The sequence below is a fragment of the Oncorhynchus clarkii genome, chromosome 4 (genome assembly GCF_045791955.1).
Source record: "Oncorhynchus clarkii lewisi isolate Uvic-CL-2024 chromosome 4, UVic_Ocla_1.0, whole genome shotgun sequence".
NCBI lineage: Eukaryota > Metazoa > Chordata > Actinopteri > Salmoniformes > Salmonidae > Oncorhynchus > Oncorhynchus clarkii.
In genome coordinates this window covers 5,767,899-5,786,269 of record NC_092150.1, presented here as the reverse complement: position 1 = coordinate 5,786,269, position 18,371 = coordinate 5,767,899, and the positions used below count along the sequence as shown (strand labels likewise).

At 43.2% G+C, this 18,371-nt stretch overlaps 1 protein-coding gene across 1 annotated transcript in view; it reads right to left on the bottom strand.

Moving 5' to 3' along the window:
* The window catches only part of LOC139407474 (mucin-2-like), a 51,304-nt gene that overhangs the window by 18,984 nt on the left and 13,949 nt on the right, over positions 1-18,371 (bottom strand). The window contains exons 8-24 of the mRNA XM_071151270.1: positions 9,833-9,947; positions 9,301-9,439; positions 9,059-9,172; positions 8,468-8,534; positions 5,879-6,016; positions 5,547-5,711; positions 5,258-5,352; positions 4,957-5,083; positions 3,222-3,477; positions 2,950-3,005; positions 2,619-2,710; positions 2,383-2,534; positions 2,007-2,145; positions 1,706-1,816; positions 873-1,052; positions 496-735; positions 64-220 (exon numbers count right to left, since the gene is read on the bottom strand). Coding sequence (XP_071007371.1) covers positions 64-220; positions 496-735; positions 873-1,052; positions 1,706-1,816; positions 2,007-2,145; positions 2,383-2,534; positions 2,619-2,710; positions 2,950-3,005; positions 3,222-3,477; positions 4,957-5,083; positions 5,258-5,352; positions 5,547-5,711; positions 5,879-6,016; positions 8,468-8,534; positions 9,059-9,172; positions 9,301-9,439; positions 9,833-9,947 — 2,343 coding nt within the window. The remainder of the gene's footprint in view (positions 1-63; positions 221-495; positions 736-872; positions 1,053-1,705; positions 1,817-2,006; positions 2,146-2,382; positions 2,535-2,618; positions 2,711-2,949; positions 3,006-3,221; positions 3,478-4,956; positions 5,084-5,257; positions 5,353-5,546; positions 5,712-5,878; positions 6,017-8,467; positions 8,535-9,058; positions 9,173-9,300; positions 9,440-9,832; positions 9,948-18,371) is intronic.

Genomic DNA, 18,371 nt, shown 5'->3' with positions numbered 1-18,371 from the left:
AGTGGAAGTGTGTGACCTTTGGGACACAAGCATAATGAACCCCAAAAAATGTGTTGTACTTACGACAAATTTCTGGTGTTCTCCATGCAACACAGACTCCAGCTTCGGTGCAGGCCTGGGCGTAGGCTGCTACAGCTGTACAGAAACACTCACAGTCTCCGCCAGTATCACAGGCACAGGAGTCTTTCACACAGTTCTCAAAGTACAGACTAGGGTCTACCTGTAAAATACAAACAGAGAGAACACACATGATGCACTAATACTGTATTATCATTTTTTTGTTTCTTAGAGATTTATTCAAAACACATTTAACAACAGACATGTTCATGAATAAAATCATCGAGGATGACAAGAAAGTCAATGTTTAAAACGATTTGGGTGTATTTTTTGGTTCAGAAGTTTGACTGTCCACCATCCTATCAGTGTTCTGTCTGAACCTTTCACCTGGTTTCTAGTTGTACGGTTTATACATAGCAATCCGTTTCAGCACTGTACCTTCTTGTGACACAGTTGGAAAGTCTTTCCTGTGATGATGCTGCACTGCATCTTAGCCCAGTTGTGACGGTTGGGTCTGGCTCCACATGGGTCCACGTTGCTTTCTGCATCGGGACAAGTGCTTGACACTTTCCAGCTGTTAGCAAACTCCACAGGGCTGCTGACTATCATCTGACCTTGTGTGGTGAAGTCATCTCTGCCTTCTCCATTATAGTTCCCACACAGGCCGCACACTGCTCCCTATAGACACATAGAAACGATAAGGCAAACACAGTGGAACTGTACCAAATCAATCACTGTTAGCAATACAAAATGCACTCTGATGTCTGATGTCTTGTTCATCTATTACATCACAGGCTCTCTATGTGAAACCTTACACTATGCTGTGGCTCCAGGACGATGCGGACGGTAGTTTTGCGGTCCCACAGCACTGCGATCCCGATGTCTGACTCAACAATCAGGTACAGACCGACGGTCCTCACTCGGTACTGGATCTGAGAGCCCACTCCTAGGTCCACCACTTCATGGGTCCCCTTTGATAGTTTCAGCTCTGTTCTCTGTAAGGATAAGGATTTATCACTTCCGGTTCACAGACAATTAGAGCTGAAATGTTTTTTCCCCAAAATCCCAGTTTTTCCAGAAATCCTTGTTGGAGGATTCAAGGATTGCCTCCTTATTCCCTTGTAATTTCCGAAAATTTGTAATTACGATTTCTGGAAAAACAGGGAATTTGGGGAAAGTTACCGGAATTTTGCAAAAATTTGACATGCACTTTATAAAGCTTTATATGAAGAAATAAAATGGCTTGAATGTCGTACTGATTTTTGCAGTTAGTGGCTATTTGGAAGAAAGTTTTACTTGCAATGATTGTGATGGCGATTTGACCTACTTTAGTTGAATTCACTAATTGTACTGTCTCTCTGAATAAGTCGCTCTGAATAAGAGCATTTGCTAAATAATGCTAAATTATGTATTTTTTGTATGTATGAATGTCAAATGATCTCTCATTATGATCCAACGGGTATAGAGAGGAGAATGGCTCAATATAAAGCCTGGAGTGGAGTAAATGAAATGGTATCAAACACATCAAAACCAGTCATGCATTTGATGCCATTCATTTCATTCCGTTCCAGCCATTACTATGAGCCCATCCTTCCCATTGAAGGTGCCACCAGCCGCCTGTTGGAGTGTATCATTTGTCCAGTCTTACCCCCAGTTGAACCCTGACAGACTTGGAGCAAGTGGTGCCTGTGGTTCCACACGGTATGTTCTCTGTGATCACCATGAATTTGTCCTGGACAGGCCGGTTCCCACATTTGTTCTTAAAGAGAGACAGAGGGAGAGAGTACTTTAGAAACCAAATGAGACTTTTGCCATTTAAATGATTAGTTGGTAATATAGAAGACAATAGCAGTACTATTATACAAACATATTTTTTTGTATAAAAACACATCACAATTGAATTGAAATGTATTGCATTGTATTGAAATGTCCTGATAAGCATGAATTACCTGGACAGCCACATAGCCACATTTTCCTTGGAAGCCATACGTGCGCTCATCAAAGGTTTTGTAATGGCCACTGCCGTAGATGGTACAGGTTCCTGGGCACTTCTTATCTGTGCACTTCCATTTCCCACTCTTACAGGTGCTACATGTGTACAGTATGAGAGACACTAAGTCAACAATCCTCTTCAAATACAATCCTGATCACATTAGCTAGAGAGGATGAAGGAAGCCCTCATCTCGTGTCATGAAATCTCATTCCATTTCATTTTCATCTCCATTCCTTTTTATATTGTATTGTATCATATCATACCGCATAACCTCACATTGTATCGTTTTTGATCAGAAAGTAACGTATAACCATAAAACCTCAATAACTCACCAAGTGTTACATCCGTTTGGGATCTGTTTTCCTGGGGCGTAGAGGAATCCGTCATGGCTGCATGGGCATTCATGTTTATTCACACACATGCCTTTCCCATCCTCCCACAGACTCGTGGGACACTTGCACCCAGACTCACACTCTGCGGAGAACTGTGGTCAAGGAGAGAGACAGGAATTAAATAAAGAAGTCAACCCTTAGGTCAGGTACTAGTGGAAGTCAACAAGTCAACTCACACAGTCCATGAAATCCGGGTTCCTACAGCTCCGTGTACACTGTACTCCCAGGTCATTGGAGCAGTTCAAGAACACCTTTGGCGACTGGCAGGCTGTAACAGAAGCAGTTTCATTATTATTACACAATAAGTTGTCAAATTAGCTCTGGGTTCAAATACTATCTTTCAAATACTTCCAGTGCCGGTTTAAAACAGATTTAAGCCTAGTCCTGGACTCAAGTAATTGAAATTATCTCTCATATAGTATTTGAACCCAAGTCTAGGTACAATACTGTATACATCAGAGGATTAATGGGATATGAATAGCAAGGGGACACAGAAAGGCTACTTACTACTCTCTGAACGCATCTTCCACGAACGGCAGTGAAGCTTCCCATTGTTGCAGACACTAGAAGAACACACATGATGTCAAGAGATATTTTAATATTGGAGTAACATTGCAGGACTGTGTACTTTTTATACTAGCAGGTAATATGACAAATTTGCTGCTTTGGTAGGTAGGTAAATTAGGTAAATAAGTAGATGGGTAGGTAGGTAGGTAGGTAGGTAAGTAGTCACTTAAATAGGTAGCTAGACACTTTATTAGATGGAAACAGTCTCTTACCAGTGTTCCTCCTGAATGTTGATGGACTTCCCAGGCTTGATGTGGACCCCGTTGTGGAAGCAGGGGCATTTGTCCATGGGTACACAGGTGCCCCTGTCATCCATGTAGAGTCCGTCCGGGCAAGAACAACCATCCACGGGGAGGAAGTCATTGGTACAACCCTGGCTTTTGCTGGCCAGGGAGCTACAGGTCAGCTGACATCTCTGGAGCTGGTCAGAGTAGGTCTGAGACACTGGGCAGTTACCAATGTATTTGTCTGTTTGTAGGGAAATATGGAAAGTGTTGGATAAAGTTAAGATTGGCAGTGTTGGAAAACTTTACTAAAGGTTATTTTTTACTTCAGGAAGGAAGAGGATTAAGTAAGTAAGTGTTGTTAACCTGTTTGGGATAGGGGGCGGTATTTTCACGTCAGGATGAAAAGAGTGCCCAAATTAAATTGCTTGCTACCCAGGCCCAGAAGCTAGGATATGCATATAATTGGTTTCGGATAGAAAACACTCTAAAGTTTCCAAAACTGTTAAAATTACGTCTGTGAGTATAACAGAACTTATTTGGCAGGCAAAACCCCGAGGACAAACCATCCAGGATTTTTGTTGTTGTTGAGGTGACCATGTTTTCAATTGGATTTCTATGGGAATCTACATTTCTGAGGGATCTGGTTGCAGTTCCAATGGCTTCCACTAGATGTCAACAGTCTTTAGAAATTGGTTGATGTTTTCTTTTGAGTAATGAAGAAGTATGGCTGTTCAGAACGAGGGTCGAGTCTGGTATACAGTTGTGTTTGGGGAGCGCGACCTGGCGCTCGCTCCAATTTCATTTTTATCCGCTATTGAAAACGGTTTATTCCGTCTTAAATTTGATCAATTTTTTACAGTATAAAGTACCTAAAGTTGTATTGGAAAGTTGTTTGAAATGTTTGGACCAGGATTACAGGTAACTTATTCGATAATGTGTAGTCATATTGGGCGAGTTGGAACTGGTGTTTTTCTGAATCAAACGCGCAAAATAAATGGACATTTTGGAGAAATAACGACGGAATTAATAGAAAAAAAGGACCATTTGTGATGTTTATGGGACATATTGGAGTGCCAACAGAAGAAGATCTTCAAAGGTAAGGCATGAATAATATCGTTATTTCTGAGTTTCGCGCCTGGCGGGTTGAAATGTGACTGTCATGTGTTTGTTTGATGGGGTGCTGTCCTCAGATAATAGCATGGTTTGCTTTCGCCGTAAAGCCTTTTTGAAATCTGACACAGTGGCTGGATTAACAAGAAGTTCAACTTTAATTTGGTGTATTACCTTGTGATTGTATCAAAGTTAAATATTTCTAATAATTTCTTTTGAATTTCGCGCTCTGCAATTTCACTGGATGTTGTCGAAACGTTCCGCTAGCGGAAGCCCCCGCCGTAACAGGTAAAAGTTATCATCACAATAAAATAAAAACTTTTACAAACATCCACAACCGTTTGACCGGGCATCGCAATTTCCCCTGAGTAGGGGAATTTGTCAGGGTTACCCCATGTCTCCCCTACTTTTTGCAATGGCAGTGGAATCCGCCAAGGTTGTCCCCTGTCTCTCATACTTTTAGCGATGGCATTAGAACCATTTGCAGAATGCATATATTCTAATGAGAATATCAGTGAACATTTCATTAGTAGTCAGGAGAGGCCTATACTGTCATCTCCTTTCACCAATATACGACAAGACATAAATATGAGAAGTGTAAATCACTTACCACACACGTTCTCTCTCCAGCCCGACAGGACCACTCCCTTGGTAGCACAGTCTCGCACATAGGAGGAGAAGACGGCACACAGGCAGTCTTCACTCTTCTCACAGTTGCAGCTAGCGTACGTGCATCGCTGCAGAAAATATCAAGTTTAAGTAAATGTTCCATACGTAATAAATATAAAACAAATCTCATTGGTCAGAGCTTTCGCATGACAAACAGTATTACAAACAGTATAATTGTGAGCATTCCAAACCAGATGTAACTCAATGAAATGTAACAGTTACAGTTATAGATAATGTATTACCTTGTAGTAAAGCTCGGGGTCCACCATGGCATGGCACTTGGCAAAAGTGCTGTCAGAACTTCTTAGCATGGAGCACCAATGTTTAGCATAGTTCTCTGAGTAAACAGAACGTGGTAAGAGTTCAAATATGTCTGATACAGTATGAACTGCTGCTTCCTGCATCGATTTGAATCCAACGACATGATACTGCGGTTGTTGACATAAACTTTTATGAAATGCTTATGTTCTGCTTTTCATTGAGTTATGTAAGGGTTAACCTTCAATTAAAGAGTTAGTGAAGAGGGCTTACCATTCTCCACGCTGAGGGAGCAGGGGTCGTCCAGCCTCTCCTCTCTGTCTCTGCAGGTAGGATTAGCTTTCCAGGAGTTCCCAAATGAAGAGGCTGTTCCCTCCACCATACCCTGGGGGGTCTTCATGTCATCAGACAGAACCTTGTTGAAGTTCCCACACAGACCTAGAAGAAATAGAAACAGAAATCAACACCATATAAACCTGAACCAAACAGAAATCAACACCATATGAACCTACACCAAACAGAAATCAACACCATATGAACTTCGTATATAACTGATATCTGCTCACCTTCAGAGCTATATGCCTACAGCTTGGGAGTTAACTTACCTTGTGTCTTGGTCTTGTAGCTCTCGTCCAGGGTGACATAGACCTGCATGATGGGGACCAGCTGGATCTGAACCTGCAGCCCAAAGCTGGTCTGGAGCATCATGTGGAAGGACGACGGCTTGAACACACTGATGTCAGCTATGGGAAGAAAAACAAATAGACTAATGACAGATGGGAACAAGACTGAAAGAGTTCCTGCTGAGACAGAGGTTGTCCTAATATAGACACTGTACACTAATGTCAGCTGGGAACAAGACTGAAAGAGCTCCTGCTGAGACTGAGGTTGTCCTAATATAGACACTGTACACTAATGTCAGCTGGGAACAAGACTGAAAGAGTTCCTGCTGAGACTGACGTTGTCCTAATATAGACACTGTACACTAATGTCAGCTGGGAACAAGACTGAAAGAGCTCCTGCTGAGACAGAGGTTGTCCTAATATAGACACTGTACACTAATGTCAGCTGGGAACAAGACTGAAAGAGCTCCTGCTGAGACTGACGTTGTCCTAATATAGACACTGTACACTAATGTCAGCTGGGAACAAGACTGAAAGAGCTCCTGCTGAGACTGAGGTTGTCCTAATATAGACACTGTACACTAATGTCAGCTGGGAACAAGACTGAAAGAGCTCCTGCTGAGACTGAGGTTGTCCTAATATAGACACTGTACACTAATGTCAGCTGGGAACAAGACTGAAAGAGCTCCTGCTGAGACAGAGGTTGTCCTAATATAGACACTGTACACTAATGTCAGCTGGGAACAAGACTGAAAGAGCTCCTGCTGAGACAGAGGTTGTCCTAATATAGACACTGTACACTAATGTCAGCTGGGAACAAGACTGAAAGAGTTCCTGCTGAGACAGAGGGTGTCCTAATATAGACACTGTACACTAATGTCAGCTGGGAACAAGACTGAAAGAGTTCCTGCTGAGACAGAGGTTGTCCTAATATAGACACCGTACACTAATGTCAGCTGGGAACAAGACTGAAAGAGTTCCTGCTGAGACTGAGGTTGTCCTAATATAGACACCGTACACAATTGTCAGCTGGGAACAAGACTGAAAGAGTTCCTGCTGAGACAGAGGTTGTCCTAATATAGACACCGTACACTAATGTCAGCTGGGAACAAGACTGAAAGAGTTCCTGCTGAGACAGAGGTTGTCCTAATATAGACACCGTACACTAATGTCAGCTGGGAACAAGACTGAAAGAGTTCCTGCTGAGACTGAGGTTGTCCTAATATAGACACCGTACACTAATGTCAGCTGGGAACAAGACTGAAAGAGTTCCTGCTGAGACAGAGGTTGTCCTAATATAGACACCGTACACTAATGTCAGCTGGGAACAAGACTGAAAGAGCTCCTGCTGAGACAGAGGTTGTCCTAATATAGACACTCTACACTAATGTCAGCTGGGAACAAGACTGAAAGAGTTCCTGCTGAGACAGAGGTTGTCCTAATATAGACACTGTACACTAATGTCAGCTGGGAACAAGACTGAAAGAGTTCCTGCTGAGACAGAGGTTGTCCTAATATAGACACTGTACACTAATGTCAGCTGGGAACAAGACTGAAAGAGCTCCTGCTGAGACAGAGGTTGTCCTAATATAGACACTGTACACTAATGTCAGCTGGGAACAAGACTGAAAGAGCTCCTGCTGAGACTGAGGTTGTCCTAATATAGACACTGTACACTAATGTCAGCTGGGAACAAGACTGAAAGAGTTCCTGCTGAGACAGAGGTTGTCCTAATATAGACACTGTACACTAATGTCAGCTGGGAACAAGACTGAAAGAGTTCCTGCTGAGACAGAGGTTGTCCTAATATAGACACTGTACACTAATGTCAGCTGGGAACAAGACTGAAAGAGTTCCTGCTGAGACAGAGGTTGTCCTAATATAGACACTGTACACTAATGTCAGCTGGGAACAAGACTGAAAGAGCTCCTGCTGAGACAGAGGTTGTCCTAATATAGACACTGTACACTAATGTCAGCTGGGAACAAGACTGAAAGAGCTCCTGCTGAGACAGAGGTTGTCCTAATATAGACACTGTACACGAATGTCAGCTGGGAACACAAAGGGGGGTTTGGGGGTAATAATCATTCAATTAAATATGATTCATTTTTTATTTTAAAAAATATATTTAATCACACTAAACATTACTGTACTTATTACTGTGTCAATAGCTTTGGAAGTACCATGTAACAATAAATAGAATTAGGCAGATTATATCTATACAGGCGAATGTTTCATTCTATGTTTCATTACATGTTACTGGTTGCACTTTCATAACTTAGAAAAGTGTGCATAATCTTTATTATAAACTGAGGGGTTCTAGCCCTCAATGCTGATTGGCTGACAGATGTGGTATATCAGACGGGGTGACAAACCATTTAGTTTTACTGCTCTAATTATGTTGGCAACCAGTTTATAGCAGCAGTAAGGCACCTTGGGGGATTGTAGTATATGGCCAATGTACCATTGGTAAGGGAAGTTGTGTCGTGCCCAAGAACAGCCATTAGCCATGGTATATTGGCCATATATCACACCCCCTCAGGCCTTATTGTTCATTATTCCATGTCCCACCTGTGTTGTAAGGCAGAGTGATCTGTGCATTGTGGCTGACTTTCCCATCGGCGGTAATCACCAAAGCCTGGAAAAGAAAACAACAGCCATGATCAACTAATCCTATTCAACACAAGACTAGCTGTGCAGTATATACATTTCACTTACATGTAAGTACTTATAGTCAGATCCAAAATGATTGGCACCTCTGTTTTCATTATTTTTCAATACCTCACAACACAACACCGAGCCTTTCTCTACAAGGTTTTAGGAGATTGGAGAACACATTGGGAAGTATCTTAGACCATTCCTCCCATACAGACCAGTGGAAGCACAACAGCCCCATTAACATCAAAGATCCACCACCATGTTATACAGCAGGAATCAGGCTCTGTTTTGCACATGATTCTCCTTTTTGACACCAAACCCACCATTGGTGTGTGTGGCCAAAGAGCTTCATTTAATAGTCTTTCTTGCTCATCTTTATCAAGGATGCCTTTTAATTTGGACCTGACTGTAAATACACAGAGATAGTGTATAAAATACAACATGTATATGTTCAAGTGTACAGTATATGTCAAGTCTCCGTCTTTTAATGAAGGCAATACTCACGTTGTTTCTATCATTGTTTAGTAAGACCACAACACTCTTGAGGCAAGTGTCAAACTTCTGTCTTATACAGGGAACCAGCTGGACCAGTACAGTGAACTTTGGACTGGCTTCATCCTGAAACAGAGAAGGGAAAACAAAAAAATGATGAGAAAACGTTGTGACATATAAAATGTCATCCACTTCTCATCTAGATTGTCTCTTCAGAAAAGTATAGTGTAATTGTCAGTTACCTTGCTTTCCACCTTGGCTAAGGGGTAGTAACAGTCCCCATGGAAGGTGAACGCTTTCCCATCGAAGGTTGTCACGTGTGAACCCTCCTCAACGGCACATGTAGCAGGGCTGGGTAGACTTTTACAGGACCACTGACCATGATGACAGACACTGAATCACAGACACAGACACACAGACACAGAGCACATGATGAAGTCATTTACAGGACCAAGGATCATGGTGACAGACACTGAATCACAGACACAGAACACATGATGAAGTGATTTACAGGACCACTGACCATGATGACAGACACTGAATCACAGACACAGACACAGGCACACAGACACAGAACACGTGATGAAGTCATTTACAGGACCACTGACCATGATGACAGACACTGAATCACAGACACAGACACAGACACAGAACACATGATGAAGTCATTTACAGGGTAAACCAAGTACCCAAACCCTTTGTGACGACTTCTGTCTTAATGTAACTTGTTATGTTAACAGTTCAGTGCTTTACATTGAGCACTTGAAGTCTAAACCTTTGACTCACCATTCCTCACGGTCCTGTCTGAATACTTCTCCAGAGTTGTAAACTTTGTCGTGTTTGCACTGACACTGGTCCTGAGTGACACACCCCCTCTTTGAGATGTCATCAAACACAGTCCCTACAGAGTGGTGAAAACAGACAACATGTTACTAACATCACCACCTTCCCTACAGAGTGGTGAAAACAGACAACATGTTACTAACATCACCACAGTCCCTACAGAGTGGTGAAAACAGACAACATGTTACTAACATCACCACAGTCCCTACAGAGTGGTGAAAACAGACAACGTGTTACTAACACAGTCCCTACAGAGTGGTGAAGACAAACAACATGTTACTAACACAGTCCCTACAGAGTGGTGAAAACAGACAACGTGTTACTAACACAGTCCCTACAGAGTGGTGAAAACAGACAACGTGTTACTAACACAGTCCCTACAGAGTGGTGAAAACAGACAACGTGTTACTAACACAGTCCCTACAGAGTGGTGAAAACAGACAACGTGTTACTAACAAGGTCCCTACAGAGTGGTGAAAACAGACAACGTGTTACTAACACAGTCCCTACAGAGTGGTGAAAACAGACAACGTGTTACTAACACAGTCCCTACAGAGTGGTGAAAACAGACAACGTGTTACTAACACAGCCCCTACAGAGTGGTGAAAACAGACAATGTGTTACTAACACAGTCCCTACAGAGTGGTAAAAACAGACAACGTGTTACTAACACAGTCCCTACAGAGTGGTGAAAACAGACAACGTGTTACTAACATCACCACAGTCCCTACAGAGTGGTGAAAACAGACAACGTGTTACTAACACAGTCCCTACAGAGTGGTGAAAACAGACAACGTGTAACTAACACAGTCCCTACAGAGTGGTGAAAACAGACAACGTGTTACTAACACAGTCCCTACAGAGTGGTGAAAACAGACAACATGTTACTAACACAGTCCCTACAGAGTGGTGAAAACAGACAACGTGTTACTAACACAGTCCCTACAGAGTGGTGAAGACAGACAACGTGTTACTAACACAGTCCCTACAGAGTGGTGAAAACAGACAACATGTTACTAACACAGTCCCTACAGAGTGGTGAAAACAGACAACGTGTTACTAACACAGTCCCTACAGAGTGGTGAAAACAGACAACGTGTTACTAACACAGTCCCTACAGAGTGGTGAAAACAGACAACGTGTAACTAACACAGTCCCTACAGAGTGGTGAAAACAGACAACGTGTTACTAACACAGTCCCTACAGAGTGGTGAAAACAGACAACGTGTTACTAACACAGCCCCTACAGAGTGGTGAAGACAGACAACGTGTTACTAACACAGTCCCTACAGAGTGGTGAAAACAGACGTGTTACTAACACAGTCCCTACAGAGTGGTGAAGACAGACAACGTGTTACTAACACAGTGTTAAAACAGACAACATGTTAAACACAGTCCCTACAGAGTGGTGAAAACAGACAACGTGTTACTAACACAGTCCCTACAGAGTGGTGAAAACAGACAACGTGTTACTAACACAGTCCCTACAGAGTGGTGAAAACAGACAACGTGTTACTAACACAGTCCCTACAGAGTGGTGAAAACAGACAACGTGTTACTAACACAGTCCCTACAGAGTGGTGAAAACAGACAACGTGTTACTAACACAGTCCCTACAGAGTGGTGAAAACAGACAACGTGTTACTAACACAGTCCCTACAGAGTGGTGAAAACAGACAACGTGTTACTAACACAGTCCCTACAGAGTGGTGAAAACAGACAACGTGTTACTAACACAGCCCCTACAGAGTGGTGAAGACAGACAACGTGTTACTAACACAGTCCCTACAGAGTGGTGAAAACAGACGTGTTACTAACACAGTCCCTACAGAGTGGTGAAGACAGACAACGTGTTACTAACACAGTCCCTACAGAGTGGTGAAAACAGACAACATGTTACTAACACAGTCCCTACAGAGTGGTGAAAACAGACAACATGTTACTAACACAGTCCCTACAGAGTGGTGAAAACAGACAACGTGTTACTAACACAGTCCCTACAGAGTGGTGAAAACAGACAACGTGTTACTAACACAGTCCCTACAGAGTGGTGAAAACAGACAACGTGTAACTAACACAGTCCCTACAGAGTGGTGAAAACAGACAACGTGTTACTAACACAGTCCCTACAGAGTGGTGAAAACAGACAACGTGTTACTAACACAGCCCCTACAGAGTGGTGAAGACAGACAACGTGTTACTAACACAGTCCCTACAGAGTGGTGAAAACAGACGTGTTACTAACACAGTCCCTACAGAGTGGTGAAGACAGACAACGTGTTACTAACACAGTCCCTACAGAGTGGTGAAAACAGACAACATGTTACTAACACAGTCCGTACAGAGTGGTGAAAACAGACAACGTGTTACTAACACAGTCCCTACGGAGTGGTGAAAACAGACAACGTGTTACTAACACAGTCCCTACAGAGTGGTGAAAACAGACAACGTGTTACTAACACAGTCCCTACAGAGTGGTGAAAACAGACAACGTGTTACTAACACAGTCCCTACAGAGTGGTGAAAACAGACAACGTGTTACTAACACAGTCCCTACAGAGTGGTGAAAACAGACAACGTGTTACTAACACAGTCCCTACAGAGTGGTGAAAACAGACAACATGTTACTAACATCACCACAGTCCCTACAGAGTGGTGAAAACAGACAACATGTTACTAACATCACCACAGTCCCTACAGAGTGGTGAAAACAGACAACGTGTTACTAACACAGTCCCTACAGAGTGGTGAAGACAAACAACATGTTACTAACACAGTCCCTACAGAGTGGTGAAAACAGACAACGTGTTACTAACACAGTCCCTACAGAGTTGTGAAAACAGACAACGTGTTACTAACACAGTCCCTACAGAGTGGTGAAAACAGACAACGTGTTACTAACACAGTCCCTACAGAGTGGTGAAAACAGACAACGTGTTACTAACACAGTCCCTACAGAGTGGTGAAAACAGACAACGTGTTACTAACACAGTCCCTACAGAGTGGTGAAAACAGACAACGTGTTACTAACACAGTCCCTACAGAGTGGTGAAAACAGACAACGTGTTACTAACACAGCCCCTACAGAGTGGTGAAAACAGACAACGTGTTACTAACACAGTCCCTACAGAGTGGTAAAAACAGACAACGTGTTACTAACACAGTCCCTACAGAGTGGTGAAAACAGACAACGTGTTACTAACATCACCACAGTCCCTACAGAGTGGTGAAAACAGACAACGTGTTACTAACACAGTCCCTACAGAGTGGTGAAAACAGACAACGTGTAACTAACACAGTCCCTACAGAGTGGTGAAAACAGACAACGTGTTACTAACACAGTCCCTACAGAGTGGTGAAAACAGACAACATGTTACTAACACAGTCCCTACAGAGTGGTGAAAACAGACAACGTGTTACTAACACAGTCCCTACAGAGTGGTGAAAACAGACAACGTGTTACTAACACAGTCCCTACAGAGTGGTGAAAACAGACAACGTGTTACTAACACAGTCCCTACAGAGTGGTGAAAACAGACAACGTGTTACTAACACAGTCCCTACAGAGTGGTGAAAACAGACAACGTGTTACTAACACAGTCCCTACAGAGTGGTGAAAACAGACAACGTGTTACTAACACAGTCCCTACAGAGTGGTGAAAACAGACAACGTGTTACTAACACAGTCCCTACAGAGTGGTAAAAACAGACAACGTGTTACTAACACAGTCCCTACAGAGTGGTGAAAACAGACAACGTGTTACTAACACACCACAGTCCCTACAGAGTGGTGAAAACAGACAACGTGTTACTAACACAGTCCCTACAGAGTGGTGAAAACAGACAACGTGTTAACTAACACAGTCCCTACAGAGTGGTGAAAACAGACAACGTGTTACTAACACAGTCCCTACAGAGTGGTGAAAACAGACAACATGTTACTAACACAGTCCCTACAGAGTGGTGAAAACAGACAACGTGTTACTAACACAGTCCCTACAGAGTGGTGAAGACAGACAACGTGTTACTAACACAGTCCCTACAGAGTGGTGAAAACAGACAACATGTTACTAACACAGTCCCTACAGAGTGGTGAAAACAGACAACGTGTTACTAACACAGTCCCTACAGAGTGGTGAAAACAGACAACGTGTTACTAACACAGTCCCTACAGAGTGGTGAAAACAGACAACGTGTTACTAACACAGTCCCTACAGAGTGGTGAAAACAGACAACGTGTTACTAACACAGTCCCTACAGAGTGGTGAAAACAGACAACGTGTTACTAACACAGCCCCTACAGAGTGGTGAAGACAGACAACGTGTTACTAACACAGTCCCTACAGAGTGGTGAAAACAGACGTGTTACTAACACAGTCCCTACAGAGTGGTGAAGACAGACAACGTGTTACTAACACAGTCCCTACAGAGTGGTGAAAACAGACAACATGTTACTAACACAGTCCCTACAGAGTGGTGAAAACAGACAACGTGTTACTAACACAGTCCCTACGGAGTGGTGAAAACAGACAACGTGTTACTAACACAGTCCCTACAGAGTGGTGAAAACAGACAACGTGTTACTAACACAGTTCCTACAGAGTGGTGAAAACAGACAACGTGTTACTAACACAGTCCCTACAGAGTGGTGAAAACAGACAACGTGTTACTAACACAGTCCCTACAGAGTGGTGAAAACAGACAACGTGTTACTAACACAGTCCCTACAGAGTGGTGAAAACAGACAACGTGTTACTAACACAGCCCCTACAGAGTGGTGAAGACAGACAACGTGTTACTAACACAGTCCCTACAGAGTGGTGAAAACAGACGTGTTACTAACACAGTCCCTACAGAGTGGTGAAGACAGACAACGTGTTACTAACACAGTCCCTACAGAGTGGTGAAAACAGTCAAAATGTTACTAACACAGTCCCTACAGAGTGGTGAAAACAGACAACATGTTACTAACACAGTCCCTACAGAGTGGTGAAAACAGACAACGTGTTACTAACACAGTCCCTACAGAGTGGTGAAAACAGACAACGTGTTACTAACACAGTCCCTACAGAGTGGTGAAAACAGACAACGTGTAACTAACACAGTCCCTACAGAGTGGTGAAAACAGACAACGTGTTACTAACACAGTCCCTACAGAGTTGTGAAAACAGACAACGTGTTACTAACACAGCCCCTACAGAGTGGTGAAGACAGACAACGTGTTACTAACACAGTCCCTACAGAGTGGTGAAAACAGACGTGTTACTAACACAGTCCCTACAGAGTGGTGAAGACAGACAACGTGTTACTAACACAGTCCCTACAGAGTGGTGAAAACAGACAACGTGTTACTAACACAGTCCCTACAGAGTGGTGAAAACAGACAACGTGTTACTAACACAGTTCCTACAGAGTGGTGAAAACAGACAACGTGTTACTAACACAGTCCCTACAGAGTGGTGAAAACAGACAACGTGTTACTAACACAGTCCCTACAGAGTGGTGAAAACAGACAACGTGTTACTAACACAGTCCCTACAGAGTGGTGAAAACAGACAACGTGTTACTAACACAGCCCCTACAGAGTGGTGAAGACAGACAACGTGTTACTAACACAGTCCCTACAGAGTGGTGAAAACAGACGTGTTACTAACACAGTCCCTACAGAGTGGTGAAGACAGACAACGTGTTACTAACACAGTCCCTACAGAGTGGTGAAAACAGTCAAAATGTTACTAACACAGTCCCTACAGAGTGGTGAAAACAGACAACATGTTACTAACACAGTCCCTACAGAGTGGTGAAAACAGACAACGTGTTACTAACACAGTCCCTACAGAGTGGTGAAAACAGACAACGTGTTACTAACACAGTCCCTACAGAGTGGTGAAAACAGACAACGTGTAACTAACACAGTCCCTACAGAGTGGTGAAAACAGACAACGTGTTACTAACACAGTCCCTACAGAGTTGTGAAAACAGACAACGTGTTACTAACACAGCCCCTACAGAGTGGTGAAGACAGACAACGTGTTACTAACACAGTCCCTACAGAGTGGTGAAAACAGACGTGTTACTAACACAGTCCCTACAGAGTGGTGAAGACAGACAACGTGTTACTAACACAGTCCCTACAGAGTGGTGAAAACAGACAACGTGTTACTAACACAGTCCCTACGGAGTGGTGAAAACAGACAACGTGTTACTAACACAGTCCCTACAGAGTGGTGAAAACAGACAACGTGTTACTAACACAGTCCCTACAGAGTGGTGAAAACAGACAACGTGTTACTAACACAGTCCCTACAGAGTGGTGAAAACAGACAACGTGTTACTAACACAGTCCCTACAGAGTGGTGAAAACAGACAACGTGTTACTAACACAGTCCCTACAGAGTGGTGAAAACAGACAACATGTTACTAACATCACCACAGTCCCTACAGAGTGGTGAAAACAGACAACATGTTACTAACATCACCACAGTCCCTACAGAGTGGTGAAAACAGACAACGTGTTACTAACACAGTCCCTACAGAGTGGTGAAGACAAACAACATGTTACTAACACAGTCCCTACAGAGTGGTGAAAACAGACAACGTGTTACTAACACAGTCCCTACAGAGTGGTGAAAACAGACAACGTGTTACTAACACAGTCCCTACAGAGTGGTGAAAACAGACAACGTGTTACTAACACAGTCCCTACAGAGTGGTGAAAACAGACAACGTGTTACTAACACAGTCCCTACAGAGTGGTGAAAACAGACAACGTGTTACTAACACAGTCCCTACAGAGTGGTGAAAACAGACAACGTGTTACTAACACAGTCCCTACAGAGTGGTGAAAACAGACAACGTGTTACTAACACAGCCCCTACAGAGTGGTGAAAACAGACAACGTGTTACTAACACAGTCCCTACAGAGTGGTAAAAACAGACAACGTGTTACTAACACAGTCCCTACAGAGTGGTGAAAACAGACAACGTGTTACTAACATCACCACAGTCCCTACAGAGTGGTGAAAACAGACAACGTGTTACTAACACAGTCCCTACAGAGTGGTGAAAACAGACAACGTGTAACTAACACAGTCCCTACAGAGTGGTGAAAACAGACAACGTGTTACTAACACAGTCCCTACAGAGTGGTGAAAACAGACAACATGTTACTAACACAGTCCCTACAGAGTGGTGAAAACAGACAACGTGTTACTAACACAGTCCCTACAGAGTGGTGAAGACAGACAACGTGTTACTAACACAGTCCCTACAGAGTGGTGAAAACAGACAACATGTTACTAACACAGTCCCTACAGAGTGGTGAAAACAGACAACGTGTTACTAACACAGTCCCTACAGAGTGGTGAAAACAGACAACGTGTTACTAACACAGTCCCTACAGAGTGGTGAAAACAGACAACGTGTAACTAACACAGTCCCTACAGAGTGGTGAAAACAGACAACGTGTTACTAACACAGTCCCTACAGAGTGGTGAAAACAGACAACGTGTTACTAACACAGCCCCTACAGAGTGGTGAAGACAGACAACGTGTTACTAACACAGTCCCTACAGAGTGGTGAAAACAGACGTGTTACTAACACAGTCCCTACAGAGTGGTGAAGACAGACAACGTGTTACTAACACAGTCCCTACAGAGTGGTGAAAACAGACAACATGTTACTAACACAGTCCCTACAGAGTGGTGAAAACAGACAACGTGTTACTAACACAGTCCCTACGGAGTGGTGAAAACAGACAACGTGTTACTAACACAGTCCCTACAGAGTGGTGAAAACAGACAACGTGTTACTAACACAGTCCCTACAGAGTGGTGAAAACAGACAACGTGTTACTAACACAGTCCCTACAGAGTGGTGAAAACAGACAACGTGTTACTAACACAGTCCCTACAGAGTGGTGAAAACAGACAACGTGTTACTAACACAGTCCCTACAGAGTGGTGAAAACAGACAACGTGTTACTAACACAGCCCCTACAGAGTGGTGAAGACAGACAACGTGTTACTAACACAGTCCCTACAGAGTGGTGAAAACAGACGTGTTACTAACACAGTCCCTACAGAGTGGTGAAGACAGACAACGTGTTACTAACACAGTCCCTACAGAGTGGTGAAAACAGACAACATGTTACTAACACAGTCCCTACAGAGTGGTGAAAACAGACAACATGTTACTAACACAGTCCCTACAGAGTGGTGAAAACAGACAACGTGTAACTAACACAGTCCCTACAGAGTGGTGAAAACAGACAACGTGTAACTAACACAGTCCCTACAGAGTGGTGAAAACAGACAACGTGTTACTAACACAGTCCCTACAGAGTGGTGAAAACAGACAACGTGTTACTAACACAGCCCCTACAGAGTGGTGAAGACAGACAACGTGTTACTAACACAGTCCCTACAGAGTGGTGAAAACAGACGTGTTACTAACACAGTCCCTACAGAGTGGTGAAGACAG